Source organism: Nannospalax galili, unplaced genomic scaffold (genome assembly GCF_000622305.1).
Source record: "Nannospalax galili isolate Female #2095 unplaced genomic scaffold, S.galili_v1.0 scaffold668, whole genome shotgun sequence".
Classification (NCBI taxonomy): Eukaryota; Metazoa; Chordata; class Mammalia; order Rodentia; family Spalacidae; genus Nannospalax; species Nannospalax galili.
Genome location: NW_008358090.1, coordinates 853,577 through 880,240, shown reverse-complemented (window position 1 = coordinate 880,240; position 26,664 = coordinate 853,577). Strand labels below are relative to the sequence as shown.

The 26,664-nt window shown below is 50.4% G+C and overlaps 3 protein-coding genes and 1 pseudogene across 3 annotated transcripts; 3 read left to right on the top strand and 1 right to left on the bottom strand.

The window, feature by feature from the left end:
* Nucleotides 1–569: 569 nt before the first annotated feature.
* On the top strand, nucleotides 570–3,119 carry LOC103752410 (serine protease 29-like). The gene is made up of 6 exons (XM_008856162.3): nucleotides 570–603; nucleotides 798–858; nucleotides 1,003–1,183; nucleotides 1,355–1,620; nucleotides 2,477–2,643; nucleotides 2,724–3,119. The coding sequence occupies exons 1-6, from the start codon at nucleotides 601–603 to the stop codon at nucleotides 2,886–2,888; spliced, it is 843 nt and encodes a 280-aa protein (XP_008854384.1). The 5' UTR covers nucleotides 570–600; the 3' UTR covers nucleotides 2,889–3,119.
* Nucleotides 3,120–9,919: 6,800 nt separating this feature from the next.
* LOC103752458 lies at nucleotides 9,920–10,677 on the bottom strand (annotated as a pseudogene).
* Nucleotides 10,678–16,842: 6,165 nt separating this feature from the next.
* Nucleotides 16,843–18,379, top strand: LOC103752457 (tryptase beta-2; the record flags this gene model as incomplete). Its single annotated transcript, XM_017795110.1, is given in 7 exon segments — nucleotides 16,843–16,897; nucleotides 17,041–17,206; nucleotides 17,333–17,384; nucleotides 17,386–17,513; nucleotides 17,515–17,609; nucleotides 17,752–17,909; nucleotides 17,981–18,379. Coding segments are annotated over 7 exon segments (819 nt in total), but the record flags the coding sequence as incomplete, so codon positions are not given.
* Nucleotides 18,380–22,963: 4,584 nt separating this feature from the next.
* On the top strand, nucleotides 22,964–26,609 carry Tpsg1 (tryptase gamma 1). Its single transcript, XM_008856260.1, has 5 exons — nucleotides 22,964–23,009; nucleotides 24,830–25,001; nucleotides 25,545–25,810; nucleotides 26,094–26,239; nucleotides 26,328–26,609. Exons 1-5 carry the CDS (start codon nucleotides 22,964–22,966, stop codon nucleotides 26,607–26,609), a joined length of 912 nt encoding a protein of 303 aa, XP_008854482.1.
* The last annotated feature ends 55 nt before the right edge of the window (nucleotides 26,610–26,664 follow it).

The following is a 26,664-nucleotide window of genomic DNA, read 5'->3' as shown; positions in this document are numbered from 1 at the left end:
GGTAAGGGGGAGGCAGGGTTTCACTATGCAGTCCTGGTTGGCCTGGAACTCACTATGTAGACCTGGCAGGCCTCAAACTCTCAGAGATCCATCTGTTTTTGCCTCTGGAATGCTGGGATTAAAGGCATGTGGCACCATGTCTGGCCCCCATGAAATACATCTGAGACACTGTAGGTTCAGAGCAGATCCCTGGGCAGAAGTATTCCTTATGACACCCAAAGCATGGCTAAATGCACCTGGCATGGAAGAGCAGGTCCACTTGGGTCTGAGTGTCACCTGTACAGCTGGAGAGGGGATCTTCCCTGCCCCACTCAGGTATAAGTTGTGACATGGGGTGAGCTTGGGCCACAGCCCTCCTCTCCCTAACATTTCCCAAGATGTTATTTCAAAAAGATAATGACACCTCTATAACTGGTACTCTGGGTACCTGAACCCAAGGAAATACCTAGTTCCCCCAACAGTCCCTGTCACAGGCCAAATACCACTTCCTCCCAGCCCCTCCTCCAAGCAAAGGCCTGGCCAAGTCTCCTGCCCACTTCCTGGGGTTGGAGGATAAAGGAACTGAGAAGTCCAGGCAGGAGGGTGCTGCAGAGACCTGGTATGGTAAGGATACCATCCTCTCCCACCTCAGATGCCTCTAGTGGGCTCCAGGCTTTGGTTCCCTGCATCCTAACCCAGGCCCCTCCAGGCCCTTCATGCTTCTGTCTTCTTTCAGACCCATGCAGAGGGTCTAGTCCTTCATCCTGACCCTGGCTAACTCCACTCCCTCTATACCTGCTTTGTGCCTTTCTCTACAGATGTTGAGCCTGCTGTGTCTGACCCTCTTCTTTGTGGGGTGCTCCATTGCTGAGACCCCAGGTGAGTCCTCACCCCATCCCACCTCTGCCTTCCACAGAGGCCCCAAGAAGCTCTGTCCTCAGGAACCTGGGGGTATGTGTGTGGTCTGCTCTGCGTGAGTATGGATGACAGACTGAGCATTGTCCCTCTACCTGTTGCTTGCAGCACCTGTCTCTGAAGATGTGCTGGTGGGCATCGTGGGGGGCCACAATGCCCCCCAGGGGAGGTGGCCATGGCAGGTTAGCCTGAGGCGCTATAGCTACTACTCTGCCTCTTGGGTACACATCTGTGGAGGCTCCATCATCCACCCTCAGTGGGTGCTGACTGCTGCCCACTGCATTCACAAGTGAGTCCCTCCTCCACCATCCAGGCCTGGGTGGGATGTGGTGTGAATCAGAAAGGCAGGGCTGAGACCTGGAGTCTAGAGCCCTGGGCTGGGGTTGATTCTTCCCAGCACTGTGGAGAATTTTCCCATGGTGCCTAAGATACGCTGTCATAGCTTTTTTTCTGATGCCAGGAGAGATGCTGATCCATCAGCCTTTCGGATCCATGCTGGGGATGTGTACCTCTACGGGGGCAAGGAGCTGCTGAGTGTGAGCCAGGTCATCATCCATCGGAACTATGTGAGTGGTGTCCTGGGTTCAGATGTTGCACTGCTCCGATTGAAGAACCCCATTGACTCTTCTGCTAATATCAAGCCTGTCAAGCTGTCCTCTAGATCTCTTCAGGTCACCTCGAAGAGCCGGTGTTGGGTGACTGGCTGGGGCATGGTCCACATGTATGGTACGTATAAGGGGAGAATTTGGGCTGTGGAAACAAACTTGACATTTGAAGATTCCTGATGGGTGGTATTGAGGTCCTGGGAGCAGGTTCCAGAGAGGAAAGAGGAAGCCACTGATAAACAGCTTCCCTAGCTATACTTCAGAGCCTTTGTACCTGAGTCTGATGGCATGGATGAACCCAGAACCCAAGACTCTGAACAATCTTTTGAAAAAAGTGGCATTTGAAGGAAATACCAGAATACCTGGATCCATTTTTTTCTGGTCTTTGAACTATAGGTAGATAGACTTTTATTATAATCTTTACTTTTTTTTTTTTTTTGGTCTTTTTGAGACAGGATCTCCCTGTAGCCCCAGCTGTCCTGGAACTCACTATGTAGACCAGACTGGCCTTGAGCTCACAGAGATCCGCCTGCCTCTGCCTCCCAAGTGCTGGGATTAAAAGCGTGCGCCACCACGCCCGGCCCTATAATCTTTACTTTTATATGGGTAGGGGATGTATGTGCCACGGAATTCACGTGGAAGTCAAAGGACAATTTGCAGGAGTTAGTTCTCTCCTTCTACCATGTGGGTCTCTGAGATGGAACTCAGGTTTTAAGTCTTGGCAGAAGTTCCTTTATCCACTGAGTCATTTCTCTGGCCCCTATAGGAAAATGGAATCCATCTTTAGACTCTAGAGGTCACAGGTGGACATGGACCCTGTAGACTGGTGTCCCCTCCACATCCTGTTCTAGAGGGAAGCTAAAGCTCAGAGGCAGGGATGGACTTGTGTAGGGCTGGATCTGTCATCAGCACCCAGGACAAGTAGTAGGATCATGGACAGGTGGAATCTATGCTTCACCAACCTTCTCTCTCCCCAGAATGGCTTCCCCCACCCTTCCGCCTGCAGCAAGTGCAGGTACAGATAGTGGACAACGCCCTCTGTGAGCAGATGTTCCACAATGCCACTTGGCACTACTACGAGGGCCGTAAATTCATCCAGGATGACATGCTGTGTGCTGGCAGCCAGGGCCGTGGGACTTGCTATGTGAGTTCCACCAACGTCCCTCTCCCTGTTCCTATTGCCATTTCAGGGCCCAAAATCATCAGTGCTTCTTCTTTCCTCAGGGTGACTCTGGCGGCCCCCTCGTCTGCATGGTAGCAGGCTCCTGGACCCTGGTGGGAGTGGTCAGCTGGGGCTATGGCTGTGCCTGGTGGGACACCCCTGGAGTCTATGCACGTGTGCAGTCCTTCCTGCCCTGGATCACATGGCAGATAAAGAAGTTCTCCTGAGCCCAGTTGCTGGCCTCATGCTAGTCAGCTGATAGGTTGGCTGACTTCTGTCAGACCCACTGCCCTTTTCCCAGTCTCCTGGCCTTCTGGGAGCCCGGATGTTCCTGACCCCAGGAAAAAAGCAGTGATGCTGGCAGGCAGGAGAGAGCACTCTGAGGTGCTGGTGGAAAATGGAGAGGAGTGGGAATTTGCTATGCAAGCAGCTGTTGAAGGCACCTTGGCTGTTTTGGCTTCCAGGCTGTTTTATTTTTATTTTATTTTTTAATAAAGATGCTGTGCACATTCAAGTTCAGGTGTTTGTGTGAGTTTGTATTTTCTTTCCTTTGGGAGAGATGAGTGCCATTTCCCATATGCAGAGACCATGGGCTGAACTTGCTGCCAGTGTTGCTCAGGTGGTGCAGGTCTGCACACTCTAAATCTATGTTCTGTGTTCTTGTTCTGGGTCCTTAGGCCATCCAGGTAGTCGTGTTTGGCTCTCAAACCCCTAGCATCCCAAGTATCCTTGGAGTCCGGATTTGACCATACTGTGGGTAGGGAGTTTGGGGTTAGCCTTAGCATGATTAAAGACTCCAGCCCTCATCAGCGTTAACAAGGGAAGTAAAGTGTAGGGAATCAGGCAACTCCTAGAAAGTCCCTATCCTTCATCCTTTTGTTTATTCTGTGCTGGAACTCTGAAGACGTGGGTACCCAGACCATGTGGGTAAAGCCATTTGTGGAAGACAGGGGCTGGACATAAAGCACCTGCCTCACCACCCTAGTCATGACTGTTCCTTCCACTAAAGCCCCAGCTTCAGAGAGTGGATGCCCAACTGGCCTGATAAGCATTAGCAGCTATGACAGCTAATCCTAGTTGTTATCTTGACTCATTTGGGAAGAGGGAACCTGAATTGAGAATTTCCTCCATCAGATTAACCCATGGGCATGCCTGTCAGACATCTTCTCAATTGCTAACTGATGTAGGAGGCAAGGCCATTGAAGGTGGTGCCGCCCCTGGGAAGGAGGGCCTGGGTTGTATAAAACTGTGCTGCAGTCGGGCATGGTGGCGCACAACTTTAATCCCAGCACTTGGGAGGCAGAGGCAGGTGGATTTTTGTGAGTTTGAGGCCAGCCTGGTCTACATAGTGAGTTCCAGGACAGCTGGGGCTACAGGGAGACCCTGTCTCAAAAAGACAAAACAAAACAAAACAAAAAACCCCAAAACCAAACCAAACCAAAACAACCCCCCCCAAAACCCCAAAACTGTGGTGCATGCCTTTAATCCTAGCACTTGGGAGGCAAAAGCAGGCAGATCTCTGTGAGATCAAGGCCAGCCTGCGTAGTTCCAGACCAGCTGAAGTTACAGGAAGACCCTGTCTCAAAAACAAAACAAAAGAAAACTGACTGAGCATGAGCATGATCCAGGGGAAGCAGGCCAGTAAGCAGCCTTCCTCCATGGTCTCTGCTTCAGTTCCTGTCTCCAGGTTCCTGCCTTGAACGCCTCCCTTGACCTCTCTGGATGATGAACTATAACTTTTAAGATATAATAAAGCTTTTCCTCCCCAAGTTGGATTTGGTCAGTGTTTTATCACAACAACAGAAAGCAAACTAGGACACCAGGTGAGGATGGGACTGGTAGCATCCAGACCCCACACCAAGGCATCTGATCAGAATGTGAGTCTCCCAAGGAGGATGCCCAGGAGCATGGGGCAGTGATCTGGGCTTTAGTTTTATGGTGCATAAGAGACAGGAGGGATGGGGTTGTAGCTTGATTGGGGCTAAACCAGACCAGGAAAGTTTTACCCTAAGTTTCATGGGGGTGAGAGGGGCTCCAGTCAGGGTTCAGCTGGAGTAAGGAAGAAGCAGTCAGCATACTCTAAAGGGTTAGTGTTAGGGATCCTGGGTAGGGGTCCCAAGGCAAGGTAGGACTGGCCTTTCCATATCTCACTGAGCAGGGCAGTGGGGTGCACTGTGTTCAAAGAAGAATAGGAATCAGCCAGTCCCTGAGGCCAGCTGAAGGCTTCTAGTGTCCCCCAAATAACCACCTGCCTACCCTTACCCCTGCAAGGCTTCTAATTCTCCAGTAGAGTCCCACCCCAGGATTTTGGCATCGCCACTGTCCCACACTTCAGAAACCTCTATAACAGGGAGTGAGGGAGGCCAGATAGGAGGACTGTAAGTTTCCAACGTGTCTACTGTCTCTGTTGTTTGTGGCTTGGAGACAGGTTTAAGGAGAAGAATGGAAAAAAGAAAATTTATGGGACATTTGCTGAAAACAAAGAACTGGACCTTGGAATGAAAGCACAAATGGGGGGCTTTGGTCATGTTAAAAGTAATTCCAGCCGGGCATGGCGGCACATGCCTTTAATCCCAGCACTCAGGAGGCAGACGCAGGCGGATCTTTGAGTTCAAGGCCAGCCTGGTCTACAAAGCGAGCTCCAGGCCAGAGAGAGACCTTGTCTCAAAAACAAACAAAACAAAACAAAAAAGTAATTCCAATGAGTCTTTCTGTAAGAAACATATTTTAAAATGAAATGGAGATCTTTTTTAAAGGTTAAAAACTCATTCAATTTTATGTCTTACAGGGTTTATACTGAGTTCAATATTGTATAACTGTATTAATTCAACAGTGAACCTAAAAATTTTATAGCTGCTTTTGAAAGAGACGTATCTTTGCTATATAATAATAATAAAGTAATTCCTTGGAAAATGCCCCTTACTGTTCATCAAGACTACCTCCAGGTGGCACTGCAGGAGAGAGCCCTGTGCTGTTTGCGTGTGCTTAGCAGGTGTGCAAGGTGCATTTTCACAAGGTGAAAGCCCAACACCTTCCAGTATAGGATTGGCTGTGCAATTTGCTGGGTCTGGGTTCAGTAGGCAGGAAGCAGCCTTTTCCACTATTTTCAGGGCGACTTAAAAAAAATATTACGTTGGAGAGGGGTTTGACTATGTGGCCCAGATTGGCCTTGAACTCGAGGTCTTCTCACCTCAGCCTCCTGAGGCTGGGGTTACAAGCATAAGCCATCATACTTAGGTGTATTCCAAGGTGTTTGCTTGTTTGTTTGAGATGGGGGTCTCATGAAGCTAAAGTTAGCCTTGAACCCTAAGCCCTCATTTCTCCCTGACTTCACCTTCTGAGTGCTGGGATTACGGGTATACACCACCACACCAAGTGTCTTAGTTTGCTTTCCCATTGCTGTGATAAAACACCCTGAGAAAAGCAACTTCAGGAAGAAAAGGTTTGTTTTGGCTCACAGTTCAGGGTTCGGTTCATCATTATGGGGAAGGCATGGTGGCAGGGGCAGGAAGCAGCTAGTTACATTGTAACCATAGTCTAGAAGCAAAGAGAAATGAATACACTCTGCTGCTCAGCTCCCTTTTTCCATTTATACACTCCAGGACCCCAGTCAGGGAATGGTTGCATCCACAGTGGGCTGGTCTTCCCACTACAACAAACATAATCAAGATAACTCCCAGTAGGCATGTCCAGAGCCCAGTTTCCTGAGAGTCTCAATTTCTGGCAAGTTGACAACAATAGCAATCACACCTAGCTTTTGTAGTACTAAGGGCCTCATGAATGCTAGGCAAGCACTCCATCAACTGAGCCACATTTCCAGACTCAGTCTCACTGTCTTGAATTTGCATTTTTGTCATGGCTCACAGTGTACATTTCACCACATGCTTATATTTCCTGTTTTCATATCTTCTTTGGTGAATGTACAAATGTTTTTACCTTGCATTTTTCTTTTTAATTGCTTCTATATGTGTCTCAAATCAAAGTAGAATGGGAGAGAGGAAGACTTGGGCTCCACTGATAGCGGCCCTTCAGCTGCATCTTGCTGCATATTTCAGCCCAGCCTCCAGGGCTCCCCAGAGAGTTCCAGTCTAAGGTTTGGGGGAGAGAGCCTAGGCCTCTGTGACAATCTACTCTCCTTGATATCTCTGTTCTCATATCCAGCCCTGGGTCTTTTAGGGAACCAAGTACCCTGGCTGTCAAAGCATAGCTTCTTGTCTGATTGTGGCCTGATAACCAGCTAACCAGGACTGTGGCAAGAGCCTGGGGACTTTCCACAGTTCCAAATCACAGGCCAAGGTTGGAGAGTTCCACTGACACCCTTAAGGTCAGGGATCCCCTCTTAGATTTGAGGAAACTGAAGCAGGGGAGAATTGCTCAATACTCCCCCCAGGTTGTGAAATTATAGGGCCTGGATGTGGCTGCTTCATGCCTGTGCCGAAGTTAAGGTTCGAGATTGCACTCTTAATGTCTGACCTAATGACAAATAAGGACACCATTAGTCCACTCTCTGTGACAGGCAGAAATCTGCCTACCTCAAGTGGCTGAACACCTGGCACTTTGGAGGCGGCTGCTTGGGGAGGTAAGAGCTATCAGTTCAGCCCAGTACAGGCAGATGGGGGCAGGGGAGTGATATATCCCTACAGGCCATCTTACCTGGCAGAGGAACTTGATATCAACCAATTTGGGATGGTCTTCATGGAATAGATCTTTTGAGTCTGGGTACCTAGAGCCATCACAGATCTCTGAAGGAGGGAACTTCAGGGCTCTTACCTGTCCCATTTCCATTTGCTTCAGTATCGGGGACCTGATCACCTCACTTGCACCTGGTTATTTGGCTTCCTGCAGCGTCCTGGATACACCAGATCACAGGTCTGCTTTACAGGAAGAAATTCCATCTGGGCATTCATGCATCTCCTTGGCAGTCTGAGACAGGTGTGGCCTTTGTCCTCATCTCATTGAAGAGCAGAGGATGGGGCAGCCCGGCACCAGTGACATCTCCCCTGCCTGTTGGAGTTTCCTGTAGTTCAGAGTCATGGGCCTTGTCACTGTGCTGTGGACCACAGTGGCAGCTTCTCTGAGGACCCTGGTCTTATCCACCTCCAGGATCTTGTGCAAGAGCAAGGCCGGAGTACCACCCTTTCCTCCCTGACTGCTCATTTGCCTTGGGCTGCCCTTTGGTCTCTCCAAGAGGGCTCACATACATCTACAAATGGTTGCTGGGCTGAGATCCACCTTGTGTTCCAGGGAAGTAGGAACGTCTAGTGTAGACCCTTCTGTGTTCCCAACCTAGCATGGCTGTGTACTTTACACTTACAGCTCTGGATTTCTAAGACCCAACCTTTGGCATCCAGCACATGACAGAATGTTCAGAATGCACTATCACCCTGACTGACAACTGCTACAGAGCTGGTAGGTGACAGAGGGATGAGGATGGGTGTGTAGGTTTTATCTCTACAGAGCTGGGTTGTTACAGGTATTTAGGATGAGCACTCAGAGCTTTCCTGTTAGGGTGGGGCAGGCTTGCCTTACAGTGCCAACCCAGGTCCTCTCCATGTGCAGGGACAGATGTCAGTTGGGGACATATATTGGTCCCATCCCCACTGTTTTAGTCTTAACTGGTGTGGAAGTCAGTTTCAGAAAGAATAAAAGGTAAAAGTGTGTGTGCATGTATTGCCATAGAAACTAAAATCTTCCATCTATAAACTCAAACCATTCCAACGTTAAAAAGGCACTAAAACAACTTTTGGCAAATGTCAAAGACAAAGTGTGAATGCATCCATTTAAGTGAAAACATCTCAGAATGATAGAGAGAAACCTACAACCCTCATGACTTCATTGCACACAGACTCCTTAGATGAAATAAGCCACTGACAAGCCCAGGAGAGGAAGGAAATGCAGCGTACTGAAGCAGCAAAGGAGGCTCTTTTAGAGTAGGCCAATGATGCGTGCACGATATTTTGGCATGTATCACTTCATACACTATGGTATGTATCTGCCTCATTATGCATCCACAATTCATGTCATCTCACATTTGTATCCAGTGTTGGCCAGTAATACACAGAAAGCATTTCTCTATAAACTGTGTAGCATAGTCTCTGGATTCACTGGGAATCTGGCAGAAAGGAGCAGCCTCAGACCTGAACAACTCTAGGAACTCAGAGAGCAATCTCAGCATTATTTATGTAGGCAAAAACCAAGAAGCAGCACACATTTCTAATAAAGAGGCTGAGGGGAGAGCACACCTGCAATCCCAGCACTCAGAGGCTGAAGTAGGAAGATGGTAAGTTGGATGCTAGTTGTGGCTACATAGGTAGATCAGATCTGAGAAAAAAAATCTAACAAAGGACTACTGGAGACATAGGACAACTGGCACAAGGGCAGGGACAGAATTCTGATGATAACAGAGTGGCTCTGTCCTCTAGGGACAGCTGTGCTGGCAAGAGCCTTCCTGGGCCAGACCCATCAGAACCAGCTCTGCCAACCTGGCCTATTTCTCCAGATTGGACCTGGCTTCCTGGCCTTATTCAGAAAAGGAGGACAGTCTTGGGGGTCATTGGAGAGTCACCAGGGTGGTGAGGGACAGAGTCAAAGGCCATCAACTGCCTTTGGGGCAGTCGACTCTGTCCTACTCTGGGTAGAATATTTCAGTGGAATCTTGGCCTTGAACACTGTTCCCCTACCTCTATGCATAGGGAGATTGGATAATACACTGAGACTGCACCTGCCTCAAAGATGCCAGGGCCCAGAGGTCCACAGCCTAGGGGTACATTCATGGCCCCATCCCCAAAGCTCTGCTGTGAGTGGTTGGTGAAATAAGAAAAGACTTCTTGGGAGAAGGGAGATGGGTACTAGAGGCTCCCATGGGCTCTGCCTAGCCCTACTCAACACCTCTGGCCTGGGCAACAGCTCATGAAATGTTAATCCCCTACATGGCTGTGGCCAGCTTCTTCCCTTATACATGTGAGATTGTTGATGGGTATGATTTATCTCTCCTCAAGCAAATTCATAAAGTATACTGTGACTATGGCCCTTTCAGGCATGGGAGACCAAGACTCAAGGTATCAAATGACTTGCCCCAGCCACCATGGGATGTCTTGGTTTACAGGACTTGAAGGCCCCATTCCTGATACTCTTCCATCCTAGGTCTTCAGATTTACATTCCCTGAGTCACCTTGCTGGGTCCCCATTCTCCAAAGGAAGAACCCCTAAGTCTGGGGATGTGGCATGACCTGGTCCCTGCCCATCTAACCCCACCCACTTATCCCTGCTGTATACTGCCATTATCAATGTCACCCCAGCCTGTCACCCAGCATGGTGTCCCTGAGGGGAAGGTCTCTGAGGCAGGGGCAGGGTGACAGGTGGACATGGCTAGAGATGTTCATGGGGTCTTCAAGCTCCAGTAGGGCAATGTCCAGCCCTCTTGGGAAGTATAGAACTGGGGGTGTATGATGACCCAGCTCATGGATAGTAGGTTGTCATGGTAATAGAGGTATTGCTTACAAAGCTTCACTCTGATTTTGTTGGGGCTGCAACTAGTTCTTGAGAGAAGAGATGCCTGCTTGGGAGGCCTGTGCCACCCCCAGAGAACCAGAGACTGTGGGAATCCCAGCTTACTCCAACCCCCCCTCCTACCCGCCTTATCTTACCACACTAGACCCAGGAAAACTCACAGTCCCATGCAGTGTACCATGATGAGCACGTACTATGGGTGGATGAGGGAGCCCCCACAGAAATACATCCAGTATGTGATGTTGGCATGCAAGCTCACCTGCCAGGGCCATTTTTTTTCTAGTGGTTTCCTGTGTCTCTATGATGCCAACTTGCTGCACAGCTGGGCTTGGAGCAGGACAGGGAACGACCTCAGCATCGTGACTTGCCATCTCCTGCACTGGGACAGCTGGCCCTGGGATTGCTGTGAGGTTAAGGGATGCCTCAAGGCAGGACTCACCAGGGGGCTGTGTGGATCAGGCTGGACATGAGGGACTGAGTCAGCAGCAGTGGCTTCAGCATCTGGAAGCAGTGAGGAGGGACAGCATGAGTCTGGCTGGGGGTCAGGGCTGGGCCAGGGTCAGCAGAGTGTGGGGTACAGAATGGAACTAGGGCCTATCAGATAGAGGGCAGGTCCAGCTCAGAAGTCTAGAGTCTCAGGTGCTCCAGGTCACAGGCTCAGCTTAGCCACTTTGCTTTAGGATGACACGCAAATGTCAGGGGCTCTGGGAGGGGAGTTTACTTTGGCTGTCCCTGCTCCTTTCTACCTAGCCTGCTGTCCTTGCCCATTTATCCTTCCACACCAAGGTGGGGTGGAGAAAGGATCCTCCAATCCAGGCTCTGATGACTCAGACTCAAGACCCAAGTGTCTGGGCCAAGAAGGGGCTCTGTAACCCTCCCCTGGTCTCATCTGATCCAGTTCTGTGGATAAATTCTGTAGTGAGGCCTCTTGACTTTATCTGCACAGCTCTGCTGACCCAGAGCACCTGCTTATTGTGGGCACCTGAGCTTCATCAGTAGCGGAGTAGCACACAGAAAGGAGGGAGGTAGCAGAGAGGCCACCAATCTGTCCTCAGTCACTCCCCCAAATACCCCTGCATCCCTTCACTGCCTTACTTGTCTGCCTACCTCACCTTGTGGTATACCCTGGCCTGATGATTATGAGTCTCCAGCTTTCTCCTCAACTAGAACTTTTGTTCCATCCAAGCCTAGCCTTTCATTGCCTCTCCCTGGGTCCCTCTTGCTGCCTAAGGGTTCTGAGTCCTGACCTACCCTGCCTTTTGTATACCCCAGGGACATATTCATCTGGACTCTTGGAGGCAGCATGGGATGGGTGGAGGGGATCTTGCTTAGTGACTCTTCTCTCCATTGATTCTCTAACATACAGGTCCTCTCATGCCTAAGGCTGACAAGACAGGACACTCAATATTCAGCATGTGGCTAGAGAGCACACTAGGCACACATCAATGACTCTAGCCCTGGAGGGGGCTCAGAAGAACCAGGACATTCAGGTCCTATAATAGCAGGGTCTCTGGGCTCTGGTTCTACAAAGAATATTCTGACTGACTCAAGCCTAGGAGGGGGGCTGATCTGTAGCACTCAGATATGAACTACTGTGATTGGCTGGCGCTGGGCCAATGAGGTCTAGTCCTGGATGGGATCCCTGACACCCTGGTTATTCATCTGGAGGAAGCTCAATGGAAAGGAGCTAATGAACCTAATAGGTCCTGTGGAACAGGCTCTCAAGGTGACTTTCTTAGTCTACAATACAATATTTTAACTCTTGATATTCAGTAACAGAATTAAAGTTCCTCATATATGATCAGTAACAAAACTGATAACATCAAAACTCCACAGTGTACCAGAGAAAGGTAACAAATTCAATCTAGCTAATAGAAGTACAAAATATATTCAGCAGTCATTTTGGGGTTCAAGTTGCAGAGGTTTTGAGATGGAGTTACCCTTAGTAAAAGGATCCATGACTTTAGAAGACATGCTGTTGGGGGTATCCACCAGTGGTTCCAAGGCAGTGACCTCTTTGACCTCACTGTAGATTCCTAGTTTTCTGAAAACTTTAGAGTGAATGAATGAGTGAGAGAATGAACATTATGGGAGTTTCCCTGGAACCCAGGTGGCTCCTAGGAAGATCTGGCTGGGGCCCTCTAAGACCCAGGAGATGGGCTCCAGTCTGTATGAGACTTCTGTGCTTATTTAGCTCTAGACAGGCAGGCAGGGTGAGCCCAGGCACTGGGTTACTCGCTCCAGGTCAGAACACTGAAGTTCTGGTTTTGTGGGTGCTATAGGCCACTAGCCTGAGGCAGAATCTCAGAGGACAAGGGCAAGGAAACTGTCAGAGCCTCAATGAAGGTGCCAGGTGATTCCCAGATAGCCTTAGCCTTCCAGAGCCAGCCACCTGCAGGGAGCAGGGCTGGTGGGAGTGGGGTGGCCCACATACTACTATGATATGGAGGAGGGGGTCCTGTGAAGGGGCTTCTAGGATTATGTATAAAGTGTCCTCTTTGAGCACATTGGGTTGAAACTAGTAATGACTAATGGACCACTGGGGGCAAATTAAGATTCTGGACATTGAACAACCCAGTCTTAACTAATAGGCCAAGGAAGAAATCACAAGAGAAGCTAGGAAATAACAGAGATGTTTGAAAATGAAAACACAGCACACTAAAACACATGGTGTTGCCAAAGCTGAGTTGAGAGGGAAATAAAAACTATACACATTTACATGGACACCAGGAACTCAGACAGAGCCTCAGACACCAGAAGAGCAGATGAACTCAGCCCTTGTAGAAGGAAGGAGAGATTAACAATCACAGGAGAGACTGAAAATACAAAGCAGTGCAGGAAAGCAAGGCCTAGACATGATGTGACCTGTTTCCTGTGAGTTTATCTACACAACAAGCCTGGGGTCTGGAGGACACATCTAATGTGGCCATCTTTCACCACTGTGAGACGGCATCACAATGGGAGCCATGATAACAAGTCACATCTTTTTTTTTTTTTTTGCTATGCATGCCTTTCCCCACACTACTGTCCCCTCTAGAGACGCTATCAGACTAGCCATTGGGGCACTTTTGTGTAAATTTGGTGTAAATACCTAGTAACTGGTGGAGGGGAAATGGAGTTTTAAAAATGCTCTTTCTAGCTGGTCATGGTGGCTCAGGCCTTTGATCCCAGCACTTGGGAGGCAGAGGCAGGCGGCTCTCTTGTGAGTTCAAGGCCAGCCTGGTCTACATAGTGAGTTCCAGGACAGCTGGGGTTACAGGGAGACCCTGTCTCAAAAAGACCAAAAAAAAAAAAAAGCTCTTTCTTGAAGACTGCTGGTCAGAGTCAGATGCTGTTGTAATGTGCCTCATCTGGGTTGGGCCAAGGGCTTCTTGTGATTAGACAGGGGTTGTAGCTTTGCCTTATCCATTTGTTATCCACAGGACGCTGCTGGAGACATTAGCCAGCACTGTCTATGATGGAAGAAGTCTTGCAGGAGTCACCTTTCTGCCTCCCATCCAGATTACAGGATGAAGACGAGGAGCTAGGGTCTTTGGTGCTAGAGGCCAGTTGTGCTGGGGCAGGTAAGGACCCTTAATTCCTCCATCTGTGGGCACCTAGGGATAGCCCTGGAGATCAGGACTCAGAGGATCCAGTTTCCCTGAGTTCCTGACTCCCCTACTGCCATAACATCAGATTTGTGATTCCCAGAAAGGGGTAGCCTGGGCTAGGGACTTGGGCTCCCAGTCTGAGTACCTTGTGCTCATCTGCTAGGGCAGATTCCATACTTTCTGAGGTATACCCTCCTGGTGAGAGGCTATCTAAGGGAGGAAGGGCTCTGCTTGTCACAGTGTGTAGCTCGGGCCCTGGGTACAGTGGTGTGGCTTATCTGTTCCTCAATTATGCATAGTCAGACATTTAACACATACTTGAGGGTAGAGGCTGCTGATGATCAAGTGCTGGCATGGAGGCCAAACACTGCATCTTTGGTTTGAGACATGGTCTTGCTATATAACTCTGTCCCAGTCTAGAACTTATCCTGTAGCATAGGATAGCCCTGAACTCATGATTCTTTTGCCTCAGTCTCTTGAGTTTAAAATCAGTAATCCATAGAGTCAAGAAGCAGGAGGTAGTTACAGTGACTGAGAGGAAAAATGAGGAGTGACTGTTTAAAGGTCTAAGGTCTCCTTTGTGTGATGACAATACCTTGGAAGTAGACAGAGGCAGATGAACCAGGATGGGCAGACCCTCCTGCATGAGACCTTGGCAGGTAATTGAACTCTCTCAACCTGAGTTTTCCTATGGGAAGAGGAGGCAAGACTTCCAGGAGACTGATATGAGGGTGGAGCCAGGGCTACTGTTACCTTAAACAGGCCCAGGGTGAGAACTTTGCCCTCAACTCTGCTAGGTGGAGGAGCAGGACAGCAATGTATACCAGTAGCCCACAGAGGAAGCATACTTGGATAAACCTATAGGAGAGGATTACAACACTCTCTGGCCTCTGTGGGCACTGCATGAACATGGTACACATACATACCTGCAGGCAAACACTCATTTACATAAAATAAAAATAGATAAACCTTAAAATTTTTAGTTCATTTAAAAATTTTATTTTATTTTATTACTTTTGGTGTATTTACTCTGTGTGTGCGTGCGTGCGTGTGTGCATGTGTGTACCACAGCCCACATATAGAGGTCCAAGGACAACCTGTGAAGAGTTGGCTTTCTCCTTCTGCATGTGGGTAACCGATTCAGGTCATCAGGTTGGGTAGGTAAAGGTACCATGGAGCTATCTCACTGGCTTCATTCCTCAAGTTTCAATTTTTTAAAATTTATTTTTATTTTATGTGTATGAGTGTTTTGCCTGAATGCATGTAAGTATACCACATGCTGTGTAATGCCCACAGAAGTCAGAAGAGGGCATCGGATCCCCTGGAATGAACAGTTGTTAGCTGCCATGTGGGTGCTGGGAATCAAACCCGGGTCCTTTGCAAGAGTAGTCAGTGTTTTTAACTGCTGAGCCATCTCTCTAGCCCCAGAAATATTTTTTTCTAATTGAGGAGGTGCTAGAGAGATGCTTGGCCCATCTCTCCAGCCTGAGCCAATCAGAACATTCCTTGGAGCACCAGGATCCAGAACTCCTGATTCAGTGGTGCCTGTATGTCCTGGCCCCTCTGGGCCCAGCAGGGCTGGAACTGCCTGTATGTTCCTAGTTTACCCTCTACCCTGCCACCTCTGGGCTCCTGTGGTCTTGTCAGCTTCCTACTTGACAGTTGTGAGGTGTCTTGTTTGAGAATGAGCAGCACAGCCTCTGCCTGCTCAGAACTGCCAAAGGAGTCCAGATGAATGTGTCCCCAGTGTATTCAGAGGGCAGGGCAGGGCTCAGAAAAATCCAGGGAGTGGCAATGGAGGTCAGGCTAGTGCTGTTCTGGAGTTCAAGGTAAGAAGGCTAGAGACTCCTGAAGTGCAGGCCAGAGGAACCAGAAGATAGGGTGAACGGACAGGTTCGACAATGGTCAACCCTAGTCCTGAAGAGTCACAGGCCTGGCTTAGAGAGGAGTATGTAAGGGGAGGCTGGCAGCTTCTTCTTTGATTTCTATCCTTTTCATGCACTGCCCCTCTGCTGAAGATGTTCAGATGCCAGCGATAAGCAGGTATCCCAGATTAGCAGGGAGAACTGTACAGATAAAGCTGGGAGATCACACTGCAAGACTTATCTGCAGAGCTAGGTCTGACAGGGAGGCAGGGCCCCTTGTGCCCAGGACACTTGGTACTGTTCCCTACCAGGAATGATGCCTACTCTGACAAGGGGCCTCATGTGACCCTCTCCCCCAAACTGCCCAGGAGGGCTGTGCCTGACCCTGAGAACTTGGAGGACTTGAGATGGAGGATTCTATTATCCCATTGTACCTCCTTGATCCTTTTTGAGTGGCCCACAGACACTGTCTCCTGTCTGTGTTCCTCTTGGGAAACATGTTAAAGTATGTCAGTTTGTCATTACAGGGTGACAGTGAGCTGCAAGCCTCCTTGGGCATCCTCTTTGTCTCTGGGCAGGGGACAGGAGCCCCATCTCTACAACCATCCCAGTGAGAAGGACTCTCAATATGCAGTGCTGTCCATGGTGGAGTCCACCAGAAGCTCAAATACACAGAGTGGACCTTGTGAACCCTGAGCAAAGACTGGTTGGATCACAGAACTCAGTCTTCCAGAGCCTGAAACATCAAGACCCCATATGGGGGTGTGCGGCTGTTTCTGTGTTTGATTGTGCACTCAACCTTGTGACCTGTGGTCACCAGAGTGTATCTGGGCGGTGGGGGCATATGTCATATGGGGACCTTGGATCTGAGTCATTCACTTCCTCAGAGCCTGAGTTGGAGGGCAGCATGTCCTTCCTCTCACCCCACCCTGGTCTGGAATGATAAATGGTCAGGGGACAGCAGACTGGGTAGAAAGGATCAGAGACAGCCAAGGTAAACTTCCCTCCCAGAGCCCCTGACATCTGTATGTCACCCTGAAGCTGAGTGGCTAAGCCTGTGACCTGGAACACCTGAGACTCCACACTTCTGAGCTGGACCTTCCCTCTATCCCATACACTCTGGGTCCATTCTGTACCCTACACTCTGCTGACCCCAGACCAGCCTTGACCCCCGAGCTGAGTTCATGCTGTCCCTCCTCACTGCTTCCAGACGCTGAAGCTGCTGCTGCTGGTGCTGCCTCTCCTGTCCAGCCTGGTGCACACAGCCCCCTGGTGAGTCCTGCCTTAGGGTTTCCCTGACCCTCTTCCCTAATTCCCATAGTCCATGGACTGGGGTGGGGTGCAGAGAAGCCCAGAGTTATCTTCCCTAGGGCAGAAGTGAGATAAGGTGCTGATTGCTCCCTGTCCTGCCCTAGGCCCAGCTTTGCAGCAAGTGGGCATCATAGGAGGACGAGAGGCCTCTGAGAATAAGTGGCCCTGGCAGGTGAGCCTGCGATTCAATTTCAATTTCTGGATACATTTATGTGGAGGCTCCCTCATCCATCCCCAGTGGGTGCTCACTGCGGCACACTGTGTGGGACTGTGAGTCTCCCTGGGTCTTGCAGGGTGGGATGGGGTTCAGGATCCCTCCCATGATCCCCAGTGTTCCCGAGGCTGTGATGTTCAGGCCCAAGCTAGAGCCTTCCAAGCAGGGCTGTACTCTCCCAGGAACATCCTAAGTCCAGAGCTCCTCCGGGTGCAACTTCATGAGCAGCATCTGTTACTATGGGGACCATCTGCTGCCTGTGAGCTGGATCATTGCACACCCCAACTACTTCACAGTGGAGGGTGGGGCGGACATTGTCCTGCTGGAGCTTCAGGACCCTGTGAATGTCTCCAACCATTTCTACCGTCTTCCTGCCCTCTGCCTCAGAGATCTTCCCCTCAGGGACGTTGTGCTGGGTGACGTGCTGGGTGACAGGCTGGGGTGACATTGATAATGGCGGTGTGTGACAGGGACAGCTGAGGGCTAGATGGGTGGGGACTGGGTCATACAACAACCCTAGTGTTGGGGGACAGGGATGCCAAGGGATGGTCAAGGAAGGTCACTGATGAGCTTCCTCCTAAGGCTTTGCCTCTCACCCCAGAGCCTCTCCCATATCCCCTGAAGCAAGTGAAGGTCCCCATTGTGGAAAACGGTCTCTGTGACTTGAAGTATCACTCTGGCCTCTACATGGGGGACAACGTTCACATTGTCCATCATGACATGCTGTGTGCTGGAAATAGCAGGAGCGATTCCTGCCAGGTGGGCCTTGTCTCCCTGCACCCCACCCCTACCCAGCCTCAATATGGAGTACTGATTTCTGTCCTCCCCAGGGTGATTCCGGGGGGCCGCTGGTCTGCAAGGTGAAGGGCACCTGGCTGCAAGCAGGTGTGGTCAGCTGGGGCGAGGGCTGTACACAGCCCAACAAACCTGGCATCTATACCTGAGTCACCTATTACTTGGACTGGATCCACTGGTATGTCCCCAAGGACTCCTGAGCTGCCTTAAGGGACAAGGGAGAACTAGCCCCCTGTAGTTCCTAATGTGCTGCTTTCTGCTTAGGTGGCACCCCTGCCTTCCTTGTCCCCCTGGCTCTCCATCTGAGCCCCACTCTAAGTCCCCACTCTGTTCCACCTGAGCCCCTGGCCATGCCTGTCCCTTTACCTTCTGCCTAAAGTAGCTTCACTGGGTGCTCACTCTCTGCTGTGGCTCATTAAAGTGCATGAAAAGCAGCTGTATGCATTGATGTGTTTCTCATTGTGGGTGTCACTGGGGACAAACAGTCCTAGGCAGGTCACTGTTGTTACTGGAACTGTGGGGTCCCAGCCCACAAGGCTTGGCATGTTGCAGTGGGGTGAAGCCATCTCACAATCTCCTTGTCCCCAAGACTGACTTCTCTCCACACAAACTCATTTATTTTTAAAAATAAGATTATTATTATTAAAAAAGTTGGGCATTGTGGTGCACACCTTTAATCCCAGCACTTGGGAGGCAGAGGCAGGAGGATCTCTGTAAGTTCAAGGCCAGCCTGGTCTACATAGTAAGTTCCAGGCCAGCTGGGGCTACAAGGAGACCCTGTCTCAAATTGTTTTGTTTTTGGTCTTTTTGAGACAGGGTCTCCCTGTAGCCCCAGCTACAGTATCCTGGAACTTACTATGTAGACCAGGCTGGCCTTGAACTCACTGAGATCCGCCTGTCTCTGCCTCCCAAGTGCTGGGATTAAAGGTGTGCACCACCGTGCCCGGCCTATTATTATTACTGTGTGTGTGTGCATATGTGGAGGACAGAGAAGCATTTTGTGGAGTTTCCTTCCACGTTTATGTAGGTTCTGGGAATCAAACTCAGGTCACCAAGACTTCACAGCAAACTCCTTTACCACCGAGCCATCTCACCTACCCACAAACTCATCTCTTTTGTGTGAGTGGTGTCATGTGCTTGAGAAACAGGGAGCAACATGGATACCTTAAAAAATCAATGTAGAGGACAGCCCAGCTCTCTATAACTGAGCCAAGAAATGAAGCATGGTCAGCCCACACTCCTCCCTCACTTAACCATTCCTCTGTCATCTTGATTCTGAAATGACAAAAGACACCCTCTTTACCTGATTAACAGTTCCATGACTGACTGACAGGTATATAAAACATATTTGTGAAAATATCATGCTTCTTTGGGCTGGAGAGATGGCTCAGCGGTTAAGAACACTGGTTGTTCTTGCAGAAGACCTAGGTTTGAATCCCAGCACCCACATGGCAGCTAACAACTGTCCATAACTCCAGTTCCAGGGGATCCAATGGCCTCTTCTGTCCTTGCGGACATTGCACAACATGGGTACACTTACATACATGCAGGCAATACACTCATACACATAAAATAATAAAATATTAAAAAAAGAAAATACCATGCTTCTGCATGAAGTCTAGGCCATTATGGCTCCTGTTGTACAGAATCCCTCATGGTGGGAGTTGGGGCTGTAGCCCCAACAGTGTTTGCTTAGCATGCACAAAACCCTGGGTTTGGTCCCCAGCACTACATAAACCAAGTATGGTGGTATACACCTGAAATCCCAGCACTAGGGATGTGGAGGCAGGAGGACACAGAGTTTAAGTTCATCCAGTTCAAGGTCAGCCTGGAATACATGAGACTCTGTCTCAAAACCACTAAAACAAAAAAGAATTCCAGACAGTGGTCAAATCTGGCTGCTATGGTGGACTTTGCCTTGGGATGCTCCCATTCTAGGCTCCCAGGATTCTGTGGGTTTGTGTGTGTGTGTGTGTGTGTGTGTGTGTGTGTGTGTGTGTGTGTGTTGGGGTGGGTTGTGGGTCATGGCTGCTCCTGTGCACCCAGGTACCCACATCTGAAGCATTCTGGCAAGGGGAGTGGTTGAGTCTTGGAATGCTCATCTTCTGTTTGTTAGAACATCACCTGTGTTTTACATTTGCATCCCAGCAACGCTGTTCTTTGTTCCCCTTGTCCTCCATTTTGGCCACTCTATATGGCAGGTAGCATTGGGTCAGGATAACATCTTCATTTTTATGATTACTGCCAATGGTCAACCTTCTTTTGGACAGAGCTCTTACTCTTGACTGTGACATGAGTTCAGTTGTCCCCATCCAATGCCAGGTGGCATCTTACCCATGCTGCTCAGTCCTCTAACAGCTAACACGGGTCCTACATACCTCTCCTCTGACATGCCTGATCACCTGTCTGCTCCAAACCTGTCAGTGCTCATGGTTATTTCTCACTGGGTCAGGCAGTTCTGATTTCACATGACTCTCAGATCAGGGACCCAGATGCCCCATGGTTCTTTTTAGTGTGTGGCTCCCAGGCAGATCTTCTCCTAGTTTCTAGCCCCTATATTTGTTCTGTGTTCACAGAACTGGCAAGGTCACCCATCCCCAAGTTGCACGAACCCCACAGGGCCCCAGGTGTGCCAGCCTAGGAAGCTCATATTCCCTTTAGCACACTTCCTGATCCTGCCTGTCAAGCAGCTCTGGCTTCAGGTTCTTTCATACATTTAAGCCCCTTTTATGCTTTTTTTAATTTAATTTTTTATTTATTACTTTTATTTTATGTGTCTATATGTATTTCCTGTGTGTAGGTAAGTGCACCCGTGTTGTGCAATGCCCGTGGAGGACAGAAGAGACTGTCGGATTCCCTGGAACTGAAGTTACAGACAGTTGTTAGCTGTCATGTTGGTGCTGAGATTCTGCAAGAACAACCAGTGCTCTTAACCATTGAGCCAACTCTCCAGCCCCCTCTAAAAAGATTTTTGAGTCTAGGTTTTCTTCCCAGTTGTCAGTTGCAAAGACCCAAGTTCCAGCTGCAGGGCCTCTGGAAATGACCTCTGTTCTTCCAGGGGAGTTTCTAAAGTGCCTACTAGGTCCTTCTCCTGACCTCTGACCCTGTAGCCCATAGTTCAGTTTCTTCATTATTCTTGGTTTTTATATTTAATGTCAAATATAATATATACCCATCATAAAAAAAGATAAAACATGCCTCCCTCCCACCCATCTCATTCTCCCAGAGTCTCTATGGATGCTGATGGGTAAAAATGCTCCATCAGATAAGCTCATTTAGCCAGTCCTTTAGTGGAAGCCATGCAGGGTGGGAGATGGACTAAGATTCCCAGAAGCAGCTGCAACAGGCAGGGTCAGGAAGAAAATGGGGACAGGCAGGTGGGAGGGCAGGGCAGCCTGGCTTCCTGCTGGGTTTTCCTCTTGTCTGATCCTGGATCTCAGAGACACTCAACCCAGGGCCAGTTAACAGATAAAAATGACTGTTGGTCTCATCTAGGCCATTGGCTACAGGGCCAGGCCATGTTGGGAACTTTGGGGAACCAGGGCCCAAATCCTTGTCTCAGTCAGAGGCTAGTGCCCAGGTAATCAGGCCACTTCAGATAGATGCAGTCCTAAGCCCTGGTTCTCCTGAGTCAAGTTATAGGTGACCCTTGCAGGTGTGTGTATGTGTGTGTGTATGTGTGTGTGTGTGTGTGTCTGTCTGTCTGTCTGTTTGTCTGTGTGTCTCTCTCTCTGTGTGTGTGTGTGTGTGTGTGTGTGTGTGTATGTAGGTGAAGGTGTTTCCAGGGCCATGCTGTCCCTCCCGTTGCTTTTCTGCCCAGTGTACACAAGAAGCCACCACTGTCATACTTTGGAGAGAGGATCCATGGATGGAGTTCCAGCCTGGACAGCCGGCCTGGGATGAATGTTGAGGGCTCTTTGGGGAGTCAGATGATGGTGTACATAGGGAGATGCAGTTCACAACACCAAAGATAAGTGGAGGTAGGACAGGTGAGGGTCCTGAAGTCCCCTCCTGTGAGGATTTGGAGAGTTTGTATGGTCAAGATTTAAAGGATATGATTCCATAAAGACCTGGGTGACATCAGGCTCTTGGATCACTATCTGCCTGTGCTAGGCTCAACTGGGCTAAACTGGTAGGTCCCATGTTCCCAACAGTTCCTTCTCAGGTGTGCAGTCACCTGAGGGAGGCAGGGTCCTGCCTGTCACAGAGGGTGGGCAGATACTGCCCTTATTCATTACTAGGTCAAACATTTAACCTGCACTCGAGCCTTGATTGTGGGACAGGTGTGTATGAAGTAGGCCAAACCTGAGCTGTGATGTTACATCCTGAAGGGCTGAGCAACTCTCCTCTGGCTGTTTCCCCATATCTAAGAGGGGATCCCTCACCTGGAGGGTCAGTGATACCCTCCAACCCCGTCCTGTGATTCGGAGCTGGGGAAGATTCCAGGCTTTAGCCACACCCCTGGTCAGCTGGTTATCAGGTCAGATAGGAAACCCTGCTTAGGTAACTAGAGGACTTGGCCCCTCTGACTGGGGTGGAGTCAGGAGACCCAGGTTTGGATGTTGGAACAGGGACATTGAGGAGGGTGTGTTGTTAGAGAGGCCTGGGCTTCCTCCCCCAGGCCTCAGGCTAGGACCCTTCAGAGGAGTCCTGGAGGCTGGGCTCTCAGAGGATGGGGAAAGCCTGTCCTGCGGGAACCAAGGTGGCACTGCCTCTCTCCACACTGGGAAAGAGAAGCTCAGATTGTAGTGGGGACAACTGTGTACCAACCTGTCCCTGTAGTATTCTGTGAACTGGTCCCTTGCTGCCAAGGCTGGGTGGCCCCTATGTAGACAAGTAGAGGGCCCCTCCCTGTGGTATGAACAGGATCAGGTGGAGAACCTGCTTCCGTCTCCCTCCTGCCTTACAGCAAATAGGCCAATCCCACCCCACCCCACCCACCGCACCCCACCCCACCCTGCAGGTCCAGGGCTGGCCAGGGGAAGGGGGCAGTCCTGTCCTTGCTATGGGCAGATGCCATGGACCTGGGACCCTGTGGCTTCCTACTGTTTCTGGCTCTTCCTGGTAAGGAATTGATCTGGGGTTACTGAGGCATCGTATTTGTATCTTGTCTTGGGGTGAGGTAGGCCTGTTTCCTCTCCCAGCCTCCCCCTGGATTCATAGTATTTTTCTTTTTATTTATTATTTTTATTTTATGTGTATGCATGTATTGCCTGCATGTAAGTGCACCCGTGTCGTGCAATGCCCGCGGAGGACAGAGGCTGTTGGATCCCCTAGAACTGGAGTTATGGACAGTTGTTAGCTGCCATGTGGGTGCTGGGATATGAACCCGGGTCTTCTGTAAGAACAGTCAGTGTTCTTAACCACTGAGCCATCTTTCCAGTCCCAATTCATAGTATTTTTCACTAGCCACTGAGTTGGAGGTCTGAGAGAGCTGGGAGCCCTGCTGAGGGAGCAGGTGCCTTGAAGTCTAGGCTTAGAACAAATGCCAGGCTTCTCATGGTGGGCCTTGTGATGTGCTCAGTCTGGGCCCCTCAACTGGGTGGTCTGGCAGTCAGTGCTGGAGACAGAGGCCTGGGGTGGGGGTGGGGGCACCTGCAGCTCCAGACCCTGGTAAGACCTTTCTTAAGGGGGACTCAGAGGTCGTGGGGTCTGAGGCCAAGATAGCATTCAGTGCCTCCCAGCTGCCATTTACGGCCAATGGCTGCTGGTCTCACCCTGCCCTGGGCCTAGGACGACAGCTGGCCACCTGGCAGGGCCCCACCTACATGATTAGATCCTGGCTTTGCACCTTACATTAGGGCCATCCTGGGACTTAGGGGGTAGTACTCGGGACTGCTGGAAGTCCTTTCCAGGGACAGTCCCCTTCACCCTTCTGTCTCCATCCCTCAGGTATCTCCCATGAGGCTCTGCAGTCAGGTATGTTCTCAACAGATGTTCTAGGATTAAAGAGGTAGGCAGACCCCGGAGAGGACAGTGTCTATGATTGGGGAGGGTGACCTGAAGGCCCAGGGAGTCCAGGTGCTTTGTCACAGGCATCTCCTCTCTGGTATCCAAGCTGAGGGAACACAGGCCAGCTTCACCTGCAAAGCTGCACCTCTCCCTGTTGTGGATACTTTCTATCTTCAGGCGCTACTTTGACTCTCCTGTGTAACCTGCTGCCCCTCACAGTCCACCCCTTTCTTCCACTGATGCTGTTCTTGGGAGACTCACTAACCCTCCTTAGGACTTATCTGGGATTCTGGGTGAGGAATGCCCTGTCTGCTTCCATCTTTTATCAGTGTGGACTCAATTTCCTATTTTATTCTGTTGTATAGCTCTTAATCTATTAGAACTTGCCAGTGAAGCCCCTGTGGGATGGCCTCTATATCTTCATTTTAAAAAAATTGGTTGAGGTAAAATTTACATCAATTTTAGCCAGGATACATTTGGCAGCATTTAGCACATTCCTAGTGTTTTGTAACACTACCTCTATGTTCCAAACATTTGTCACTACAAAAGGAAACCCTGCCCTCCTCCAAGAAGACATCCCTCCCCTACCTCTTGGGCCTTCATTGGTCCCATCACTCTGAGCCCCTCTTCACCCCCTTGCTTCCTGGGCAGTGAGCTGCTTGTTCCAGCCCCACTCAGTCATCTCTCTAAGAAGCCCTGCTACATCCTGTAGAGCATAGTGTTCAGAAACCAAGGCCCACAAGTTATTTCTAGGGTACCTTTTTTTTCTGTATATAATGCTTCTGGGGAGGGTCCAGCTGGTGGGGAGCTGAGACATGAAAGGATCCCCAAGAAGCTTAAAAGGGAAGTTGTCAGAGAGAGCTTCCCAGAGGGCACTGGGCAGAAAGCCAGCCTCTGGCATTCCCCAGCCAATGGCTTCTCCTCTGGCTCAGGGTGTGGCCAGCCCAAGGTTTCAGGTGCAGGGAGCAAAATCGTGGGAGGCCATGCTGCCCCAGCTGGTGCCTGGCCATGGCAGGCCAGCCTCCGTCTACAAAAGGTGCATGTGTGTGGAGGGTCCCTGCTCAACCCAGAATGGGTGCTCACTGCTGCACACTGCTTCTCTGGGTAAGTGATCTGGTGAGGCCTGACTGTCCAAGCCTATGGGGCAGAGGCAGCAAACAAGACCAGGTGACTCACCTTTGGATTCAGGATTTCCTCTGTAATGAAAAGAGAACACTGCATTAAGGCCCACCCACCTGATGTGGCAGTGTTCTGCCCCAGTGGGGGTGGGGCCCCCTCTCCCACTTCTACCAGTAGAATAGGAGGACCTTAGGGCGTTTCTGGCCACTTGAACAGCCTGTATTGGAAAAATTTCTAAGCCAAGTTAGCTGCAAGCAGTTCCTACAGCTGCACACCTCTTGACCAGCCCTTCTGAGTCTCAGGAGAGTTGTTGGCCTCCAGTGTACTGGAGAGGGGTGTCAGGACCCCAGAGTGCTATCCTTGGGCCCTGGAATGAGAAATGCTGCCAGGCTCAGGTCATGTGCACACAGAAGCTGCTTCTGCACCTGCAGCTGAGGAGAGAGGAGTGGGGCATCAGATACTGGCAGGGGTGGGGACTGGGTGGGCTACTGTCAAAGGCAGGGGCCACCTACATCTCTCTCCTCCTAGGTCCTTGAATTCATCAGATTACCAGGTGCACCTGGGAGAGCTGACCATCACCCTTTCTCCTAATTTCTCCACTGTGAAGCAGATCATCCTGTACTCCAACCCCCCAGGACCACCAGGGTCCAGTGGGGACATTGCCCTGGTGCAGCTGGGCACCCCTGTGGTCCTCTCCAACTGGGTTTGGCCTGTGTGCCTCCCAGAAGCCTCAGCTAACTTCCACCCTGGGATGCAGTGCTGGGTGACAGGCTGGGGCCACACGAGGGAGGGAGGTAAGGAGCTCCTTCTGTAACCCTCCCCGATGGGGTCAAAGGAAGGCAAGGGCCACCTGAGGAACAGGATCCACTGGTGCCACCACTTGCTCCTAACAGTCATCCCTGCCCTTAGGAGTCAATAACATGTTGATCTTAATCAAGATTCTCAAGTCTGACTTACAGACTCGGGGTGACAAGGCCACCATGGTGGGAGGTAATAGAGTAAAGATGTGCCCCTCCCCAACTCCCGCCAGGGTAGGGCTGGATGCCTCAACTTCTCCTGAGCCTTCCTTTTCCTCAGAGCCTCTGAAACCTCCATACAACCTGCAGGAAGCAGAAGTCTCCGTGGTAGATACAGAGACCTGCAGTCAGGCCTACACCAGTTCCAACGGCAGTATCATCCAGCCAGACATGCTGTGTGCCAGGGGCCCTGGGGATGCCTGCCAGGTGAGCTGGCTGGGAACAGAGGATGGCAGATCCTGGTGAGGGCCTCCAAGTCCTTAGTATTCCATCCTTACCCTGACCTGTCCTGCAGGATGACTCTGGTGGGCCACTGGTCTGCCAGGCGGCTGGGTCCTGGCAGCAGGCTGGTGTTGTTAGCTGGGGTGAGGGTTGTGGCCGCCCTGACCGGCCTGGTGTCTATGCTCGGGTCACTGTCTACGTAAACTGGATCCACCACCACATCCCGGAATTAGGGAACTCAGGAATGCAGGCACTCCCCTGTATTCCCCTCCTGGCTGGCCTCTTCCTGCCTGGCTTCCTCTTGCTGTTGGTCTCTGGAGTCCTGGTGGCCAAGTGTTGGCTGGGTAGAGCCTGACTGGACTCTCCCTCCCACCCAACTTCAGGCCCCTGACTCAGATGCTGCCATCTAA